Below are 8,737 nucleotides of genomic sequence, written 5' to 3'. Positions count from 1 at the left end.
CACAGAGAATAGAAAAGTGTAGGAAAGCCAGAAACTTCATACCTGCAAGTAAAATCTGCTGCACATGGCATTTCCATTCAAGGCATCCAAGTTTCACATTTAAAGCTACACAGCGTTATGAGACTGTCAAATGAAAAGCTGCACTCTGCATGCCCAAAGTTGAGAGATTAGTGGCAATGAGAAAAGAGACAGCATCCCATAGATAATGGTGAATATCACGCTTCACTGGCAACACTTTGGGTTTATTTTTGTTCCAAGGCCAACAGATTTTTCATACACACAGTCTGTTTCTTGATGAAAATGTGCATAAACATGTATTCAAAGGACACTGGATATCACTGGCACTGGATCTACATTCATTTAGAACACTGACCAGATTGGCACCAATGCAAGAGGTAGCAAAACATCAAAACACTATTATATTTGGGTCCTCTTGGCTATTCCTGAAGCTGTAAACTGCTGATCCAACCACATAACTTTAATCCATTTTGTGACATGTCCATCACTTAGGAAATGCACTCAACTCTTACGTTTCCTGCTTAGTGCAGTCCCAATTAAGGTGAGCATTTTGACTGCTGAAAGCATTATCAGGTTGGAATGAATGCTCATGCGAGATTATGTGGGTGAAGAGAAAAAATAAGCAGTCCACATGACTTCTACTTCAAGAAATGTGAACAAACTAGGTATTACAAAGCTGCCATATTCTGCTGGCACCTTCCTAATGAGTAAGAAAAATAAAAACCAAGGTTACCATTACAAGAAATTGAAAACAATATAAGTTATTAAATTAATCCACTAGTTTGTGTCTGCATGTTGCTGCAGCCCTTAGAATTTTCTACACCTGGTTTCAAGCAGTGCCACGGGCATAGAAGTTGATAGTCTCCAATCTGAGATTCTGCATCTTTTTTCATGGTGAAATCCGGTTCCACAACAAGGTCATCCAAACTGAAATCAAGGTGATCCCACGGTGTCTGTGTCTCAATATCTACACTCTCAAAATCACAAAACAAAAACCCAGATGTCTGAGTTTCCATGTGAAAGACATCAGTGCCCTCAAAAGACACATCTTCATTAGTTTGAGTTTCATTGTGTGAACAAGATGGAAAGTCAGTCTGGGCTGCTGTTTGCTGCATGTTTCCAATGAGAAGGCTATCAAATAGGTCATCTGTTTGCGTCTCAGACGACAAAATATGGCCAACATCATGCAAACTATCCTCCAAGCTACCAGCCACCCCAGGCTCACAAATGGGAGCTAAAACAGGCAACATACCCGGCTTTGGAGAAATCACACCTAATCCTTGCTCAAGTGGAACTGCTGGAAGGCCTATTTGAGAAAAGTTTTCCCTTGGGCCATCTAAAAAGAGGGAGCGGGAAGACGGGTAAGAATTACAGAGGTCTTTCAGGAGGGCATCAGAGTCAAGTGTCTGTGTGGCTGAAGAACTCCTGGAGAAAATGTCCATCCACTCCTTGTAGGGTGTTGCACAACCATTGAAGAGTATCTGGTCAAGGTCACTCCACAGTTCATTTGTTGCTATTTCCTTGTCCAGTTTTCGTGGCTCAGGTCTAACGATAAGACGCTTAGCACGTGCCTTTTCAGCTCTGCCCACAGCACTCTCAATTGTTTGTGTTTGGATGCTGCACCGATGTCGTGCTTTCTTGCTCACTCCTTTGGATAACAACGGCTGGATGCCAGTATGGTGAACACCAGACTCGTAGGTTTGTGTGTGGACCGCTGTCTTCATGGCTCTAGAGCGTTTGCTCGATTTGAGTGGAAGGTTTACAAGTTCTGATGCATCCTTAGTAGAGCCTTCCATACTGCAAGCCTGAATGCATGAATCCTTGGTATGTCTGCACTTGCATGACACATTAGTTTGGGAACTTTGATGCACTTTCTCAACAGACAGACTGCCTGAGGGGGTGTCTAGTCCACAGGAAGATGGGTCACCTACAGGGCTTGCCTTGGGAATAATGCTTCGCCATTGTGACGGCCCCTTTGCTTGGCTCAGTGCAAGATTGTCCTTTGAATCACTGCTCTTTTCCTTTGGACTCTGGATGACTATGATAACTTGTGTTGCCACAGGCAGAATGATTGGTTGCAATGACTGGCTGGAAGGCTGTTTGCGTCTGGAAAAGATGATAAAAAATGCTGTAAAATGTCAACCTCAAAAACAGCCCCTAGAAAATGCAAGATCACAATACACACAGTATATGCACAGAAAAGTGTTATTACTACTAGTAGCAGTAGTAATAGTAGTAATAATCACAATAATAATCCTAGTAATAATAATATTCTCTTCTCGAAACATTGGAAAGCACACTGAGGCTTTCTCCTTGGCCTTCCTCCTCAAAGTTAAGACCCCACTTAAACCCCACCAGTGATGAATGCTTCGCCCAAATGAAGAGAAGCCCTCCTGTCAAAATGTTGGCAAGTACCCCGAGGCTTTCTCCTCCCTTGTTCACTTTGTTAGCATCTCTAATTGTAGCATGTTTTACTGGCCATGTACTAGCATTCAGCGACAGGTCATACACTGTCAACAGCTTAACTATGTGGGATGCAGAAGTGTCCACTAGTGATGAACTCTTTCACTACCGCAGAAAAATGGACGATTTGCAGTGTACCAAAAGGAAAATTTTTTCCACAAGAAGTAAAAAAGCCAGCGCATAGTGCAATGCAAGAAAGTGTAGCTTATTAGTTACACTTCTGAATAAAACAAACAGCATAGTCGTGTGTGCAAAAGTACTTGAAAATTTATTCGTGAAATATGCCAAAAACACGAAAAAAGTATACAGCAAAAACAAAAATCACCGGCTGCACTAAGCCAGAACTTGATCAGAGGAAAACCGGAATATGCAAACTGTTGCATATGTTTATAGCTGTCATTCTTCCCAGTTTCAGCAATGAGGAAAATTATTGCACTTTCCATGGCTGGCCAAGCCAGGGGTCATGGCTGTGGTGCCACTGTGAAAAACAATCAGGTGAAGATGTGAAGCAGAGGTAGACTTGACTGGTGCTTCACATAAAGTTTGATCTTTGTTCCTGTTTTGTTCTCTGATAGCAGAGCTCGCAATTTCTTCTTTCTTCCATTTTTTTCGGTCGGTGACAAATGAATTCTATCAGAGGATTGGGGTCGTGGACTTCTTTTACCTCATCATACCCGAAGATTTGTTGAATGAGCTGCTCCCTGAAAGCCAGCTGATCGAATCTGGCAATTTAGGAAAGCTCTAGAACATCAGGATGGATGAAGTTTCATTGATGTGGTTCAAAAGCCAGGACACTTTCTAAGTCTTGCCAATAGATGCTACCGCCACTGAATCTTCCGGGTTCGTTACGTGCAAAAAAAAAAAAGCAAAAACCAATTTCGGGAAATAATTTATGACAGCAGAAGGCCAGAATAGATTACTCCGGCATTCCAATAGAGATATACTAGTGGCAGGTCAACAATTCTTATATGAAGATTCCAATGAACTTCAGCATCTCCAACGGATTCACCTCTTCCCATGAGCCGCCACGCCCAGCGTATGTTTGCCTGTCCAAAATCTTCATCCATGCATACTTGTTAGTGTTTTCGCCCACGGTATTCATCACTTCCGCCGTGAAGAACATCAAGAAAAAGTCGAGAGGTCGACCGAATCGCCGAGCGCCGCTCCGCAGCGATGAGCCGATATGGACACCTGGCTGCCGCCTTGGTTGAAAAACGTGTTGCGACCTTGAGCATTTGGCAAACTGTCTTCGCCATACGTTGTGACGACCCTGAAGCACAAAAATAGACCACTGTCATCAATTACGAATCGCATGCACCGCAGAAAACACAGAGTGAACGAAAACAGAACTTACATGCAAGTACGCGCTGATGTTCCAGGCCCCTGAGACGAAGTCTCGCTGTCGAAACTGAAATCCGACGTTGGTAAGTCGTCTGACTCGTAACCGCTGATTTCTTCGCAAAAAAAAAAAAAAAACGAAACCGGCCGCTCGGTGTCGGCTTTCGCTTTCGAGGAGCGCGCAGCGATGCGGACGCCATTTTCGCCGGCTGACACTGCTGCGGCCGTTCAAAGTTTTATTCTTCAGGGCGCCCCCTCATGTAAAAACACTAAAACAGAAACTGCAATCAAAAGAACAGCTGTTGAGCACACAAGTTAGATGGCGCAGCACGTCTACGACACTCCGAAGTGAGCTTTATGCGCGGGCGCTTTGAATCGCTCAAATGTGAACGATGGCCGATGGCGCGGTAGCGAAAGAGTTAAGGTAGTTTTATTCATCTCTTTCAATTATTCAGCGCACCCCAATAGTAATGAATATAACGGACAGCAAGAATGGATATTGCATGCTTCCAAACCGGCACTTAAAGATAGGACAATTTAACAGTTGACACTGACTTGCATGCATCGCCTCGTTTCAGCTCAAACGGCAGTGTGTGAGAGCGGCGCCTTGCATGTGTCAGCAGGGCCTCCCTGTTCCGGTAGCTTGCTCCGCAAGAGCAACGCCAAGACGTTCCACAGGTTGCCTCATGGTGTTTAGACAGCCACTCCGCTCCAAACCTTTTTCCGCATTTGGAACATGAATACTTCTTCTCGGCATGAACCTTGATGAAATGCTGAAAAAAGAAAAAAAAAACATGTTTGTGAAAAACAACAACAAATAAATGGATATACAAGAAGTAATGACTGCCACGAGGTCGAAGTGCTTGCGCATGTGCACTCACACTAGACCGTTCATTGCTGTTGGCGCGGCTTGCACTCTTCGTCACTCTGTACGTATCAGTAAACGTTTACAGTGTTTGCTGGGAGTAAGAATGGACACAGTCGGTGTCTCAAATGAAAATTACTTACTAAAGGCAACTCAAGGCACTTGTAATCTTCAGGGTGGTTGCAGCATAACTAGAACGAGGACAAAGAAAGGAACCTCTTCTTCCTGGTTCTACGAAAATCTGCTACATCCACCCTGAAGTATGAACCAACTAGCTCAATTAACCACCCTTTTCAAGTGGACTTGCAAAGACGCTAACGACGAACAGGAAACCTTCATCTGAAGCAATGAGCTGCAGTTTTCAGTCGCTAGCACTCTTTTCGTTAAAATACATCGCGGGTGACTCATTCGCTTTTAGTCCAGTTTGGTCTGAGCTCACATGTTGTCATCAAAGCAAGTGCAATCTGCAATATCAAGCTTCATTCACTCGCACGGCAGAGGCCCGCGACCAGAGAACGTAAATATTCAGTGACTGGCCTCAGAGGTGAAACGAATGATCTATTCAAGGAGTCTCAATCGAGTGCAAGCACTGGAGACTCGAGAGATACTGGCAAGTCGAACGCTTGGACGAAAAGCACCCCCGAGCCGCCGCGGTGGCTCAGTGGTTATGGCGCTCGGCCGCTGACCCGAAAGACGCGGGTTCGATCCCAGCCACAGCGGTCGAAGGCCCGTGTACTGTGAGATGTCAGTGCACGTTAAACGCACCCCCGACCCGCCTCGGTGGCAGTGCTTATGGCGCTCGGCTGCTGACCCGAAAGACGCGGGTTCGATCCCCGCCGCGGCGGTCGAATTCTAGAGGCCCGTGCACTGTGCGATGTCAACGGTAGCAGTAAAGGTGGTGGAATCACGGCGCGAGAATCGGAAAAACATACATTAGCCACTTTGCACCGGCAGCGATTGATGGCAAAACCGTTCCGTTCGCCAGGCGACCGAGAGGCAGTGTAGGCTCTCTAGTGTGCCGCGAAATCAGCATCACCATACACGACGGTCACAGACTCACATACAGACAACGGACTATTCTACAGAAGCTTGATATTAAAACTCGAGGCTAAATGACACTTGCGTGTGCAATATGCAATATGCAATATGAGCGCTAACAGGCCAGCGGTTCAGCCAGAAATAGGATACTCTCTTCCTGAAGTCAGCACCATTCGGTGCGTTGGAATCTAATACGTAACGAGCCATAAAAGATGCCGCTTTGTTTTTTAACATGATTTCGCTTGCGGGCGCACAAATACAAAAAAGTACAAAAAATCCGACAACATGACGTTTCGTTTATCGTACCTGCGTTAGAAGCTTCTGAGACGTGAACAGCTTAGGCTGCCCGTCCCGCGAACAGCAACTGGCCACAGTGCAGCAGAACCTCTTCCGGGCGTTGGGCAGCTGCGGTTCTGTCTTCTTTTTCATGGCTGAACCACAATTGAACGCCCACTCTCATTTATAGACGAATAACTCAGGTAGCCACACAGTAATTTACCGGACAGTAAACGAAACATTCGCGACTACGTATCGTCACAGCTACCAGCAACTATCGTGCTACAGCTACTACAGCCCTATCGTCGTCGTCGTATTCTAGGCACTATATCGTCGTTTCATGCACTTTGGCGCCACCTACCAGTGAAAAAACGCAATTCGGAGCCTAACTTTCATTTTCTTCGTAAGATGGCAGCGCGTTAGCAAATGCAATATTGCGAAGAAATAAAAGTTAGTTAGTGGTGCTACAGGAACACGTCGTAAAAACTCAGATAGTATATTGTATTATTGTAGCACATAGTTACAAGGACAAGTCGTGCTGATTCTATGGCAAAGTTAATGACATGAGCTTTCGTTGCGAAACCGAAACTCAGTAGTCACAACTGGCTTTCTAGTTATTTTTGCTACCTAGAATTGAATACACGATATTCGTTCGAATCAGCACTTCTGAAGTGTTTATTGTTTTTGGATTGCAGTAGTCGAAGCAATGGTTTAATTAGCGCGCGGAGAGCTCTGCCATGCGCGAGAAACTGAAGTGCTAGCAAACGACTGCCGCGCACCTGGCGGCGCGAGCGTGTCTCGCGTTTGCAGTCAGCCGCTGCCAGCCGTCGCAGCTGCAGGTCAGCTTTCGGCGGTATTCATTCAGAACGAAATATGGCGTCGGAGGATGCAGAAGCGCCGAAGTGTGATCTTGAAGGCGATGGCTGTGTCCGCTTGTCGTCGATCCTTGAAGCCTTCGCTGCGCCCATCCGCGAGGAACAGGCCTGGGCCATGTGCTACCAGACTTCAAAGTGCATGTGCAAGGAGTGGATGGCGGACAACCGCGGATGTTATTGCCTGACAGACACCAGTCAGCTGAGGATCCACAAGGATGGCAGCGTACACAGTACAACGGTGCGCGATTTGGGTCCGGGTAAGCGACAGCTTTGCGACGTTATTTCTAAAAAAAGCTTTATTCATCTCATTATATTAGCACCCCTGCGCGCTATGCTAATGGACAATGTTAGTGACACCGTCTGTGGTCTTTTTATAGCCGTTTTTTAGATATCGATCGGATTCTCCTGCAAATAGAAAGTGGAGTGGCGGCTCGCTCTTATTCTTCTTGTGATGGCCTGCCGATGACTTTTACGTGCCAGTTTCGTCGCCTTTTATCATGCAGTGTTTGTCACTTAATTTACCACTGCGCAGTACTTTTTTGCGCGCAAAACATCAAGCCCAGGTTGAGATGCCGCATCCTACGCGTACGACTCTTCATCCATTGATGCCAAAGACACGAGCGCACATCTCTCAGTCTTTGAAGCTCGGTTGCTTTTCAGTCTCGGCCTGCGCTTGTCTGGGGTATATCAAAGCTGCAGATCCATCATCTCAATGCTCCGGCTGCCCGCTGTTTATGCATTGAAGTTATTTCCGCGAACGTAGTGTGTGTGCGCGCGTGTCGGAGCCCACAAAATGCGGAGGAGGCACTCTGAGCCCACGTTCAGCATGGCTCCTCTTCGTTCCTTGCATTTTTCAGTGCTCACGCCGTCACTTAAGCGCAGTTGAATTCCACGGTTGTGTGTAGCGGCTAACTGCTGTTGACAAAATTCGCCACAACATTTAGGCACCAACCATTGTAATAGCGCAAGGGGATGTTAACGGGTTTCCGTTTCAGCTCTCTTTTCAGTTCAATCAGTAGCTGCACGTCAACGCTTTCGATGCGGACGAAAAAGTCACTGTGCTTTTTGTTGATTTTTAATAACCGCGCGGATGACTGAGCACGGTAAGGATTGCGCGATTCGGTCAAGCACAAATTATTGCTTTAATGTGGCATATTTTCGGTTCTTCCTTCGGGACGCTGAGCTAAATGGAAAAAAGTTTTTGCATAGTGTCATAGTTTCTATTTGTACAGCCTGCATTTCTGCATGCCGAGGAAGTCATTGCGCCGTAAGCACAGCGGAATATTAACGATAGTTTCGCGACTAGAACTGGATCACGGCACTCGAGGCATTGAGGATTATGGTCCTTTTGGAATTCTGCTGTCGTCAGCACGCCTCTCTAGAACGTTGGAACGCCGCCATCTCGCACAAAAGAAGAGAAATTTTTAAGCATATATATGTTTCTAGAGACAATGCTTGCGCTGGAGCGAAGCTGCGTAGACATACAATTTGTCCTGGTAATTGCGCTGTATCAGCAATAAATGAGCGGCGTAGATTTCAGTTTCTGCCGCAGCACACCGCTCCAGCGCTCTAGACAGGCGTGCTGACATGCAGCTTTCGGTATTCCTCGGGTTGCTGCACAGATTACTGTAGCTTGGTTTCCCGCGTAGCTGGTCGCCTAAGCCATTGAGATCAGCCGTGAATATTCCTCATACCACCTTCTTTATCGCAATATTGGATACACTGTTTTTTTTTTTTTAATGTGAAAATGAATCTGTGCCTTCATTCCGCCATGCACTATTCAAAGCTGTTTATTTACACCTGTTGCGTCAGCTGTCAGTGGCGCGCAACGAGGAATCGAAGCGATGTTTTGCTGTGAGATTAA

At 46.1% G+C, this 8,737-nt stretch overlaps 2 protein-coding genes across 3 annotated transcripts in view; one reads left to right on the top strand and one right to left on the bottom strand.

Annotated features, from left to right (window-relative positions):
• Positions 1-203: 203 nt before the first annotated feature.
• Asciz (ASCIZ zinc finger protein) lies at positions 204-6,316 on the bottom strand. The gene is made up of 3 exons (XM_089579858.1): positions 6,029-6,316; positions 4,375-4,592; positions 204-2,124 (listed from the first exon to the last, which is right to left on the bottom strand). The coding sequence occupies exons 1-3, from the start codon at positions 6,149-6,151 to the stop codon at positions 783-785; spliced, it is 1,683 nt and encodes a 560-aa protein (XP_089435984.1). The 5' UTR covers positions 6,152-6,316; the 3' UTR covers positions 204-782.
• Positions 6,317-6,789: 473 nt separating this feature from the next.
• The window catches only part of spir (spire type actin nucleation factor), a 174,570-nt gene continuing 172,622 nt past the window's right edge, over positions 6,790-8,737 (top strand). For both annotated transcript variants that reach the window (XM_089579856.1, XM_089579855.1), the window contains exon 1: positions 6,790-7,130. In XM_089579856.1, coding sequence (XP_089435982.1) covers positions 6,872-7,130 — 259 coding nt within the window. In that variant the 5' untranslated portion in view covers positions 6,790-6,871. The remainder of the gene's footprint in view (positions 7,131-8,737) is intronic.

The sequence above is a fragment of the Amblyomma mixtum genome, chromosome 3, assembly GCF_055824585.1.
Source record: "Amblyomma mixtum isolate Tamu chromosome 3, ASM5582458v1, whole genome shotgun sequence".
NCBI classification, from domain to species: Eukaryota; Metazoa; Arthropoda; class Arachnida; order Ixodida; family Ixodidae; genus Amblyomma; species Amblyomma mixtum.
Note: the sequence above shows the minus strand (reverse complement) of the source record. Positions and strands in the feature narration are given on the sequence as shown.

Excerpts from the sequence above, each read along its gene's own strand:
- Asciz (XM_089579858.1), bottom strand. The coding sequence starts at position 6,151 with ATGAAAAAGAAGACAGAACCGCAGCTGCCCAACGCCCGGAAGAGGTTC. Across the intron at positions 4,593-6,028 it reads CTCAGAAGCTTCTAACGCAG|CATTTCATCAAGGTTCATGC; the intron begins GTACGATAAACG and ends TTCTTTTTTCAG. Across the intron at positions 2,125-4,374 it reads AAACGAGGCGATGCATGCAA|ACGCAAACAGCCTTCCAGCC; the intron begins GTCAGTGTCAAC and ends CATCTTTTCCAG.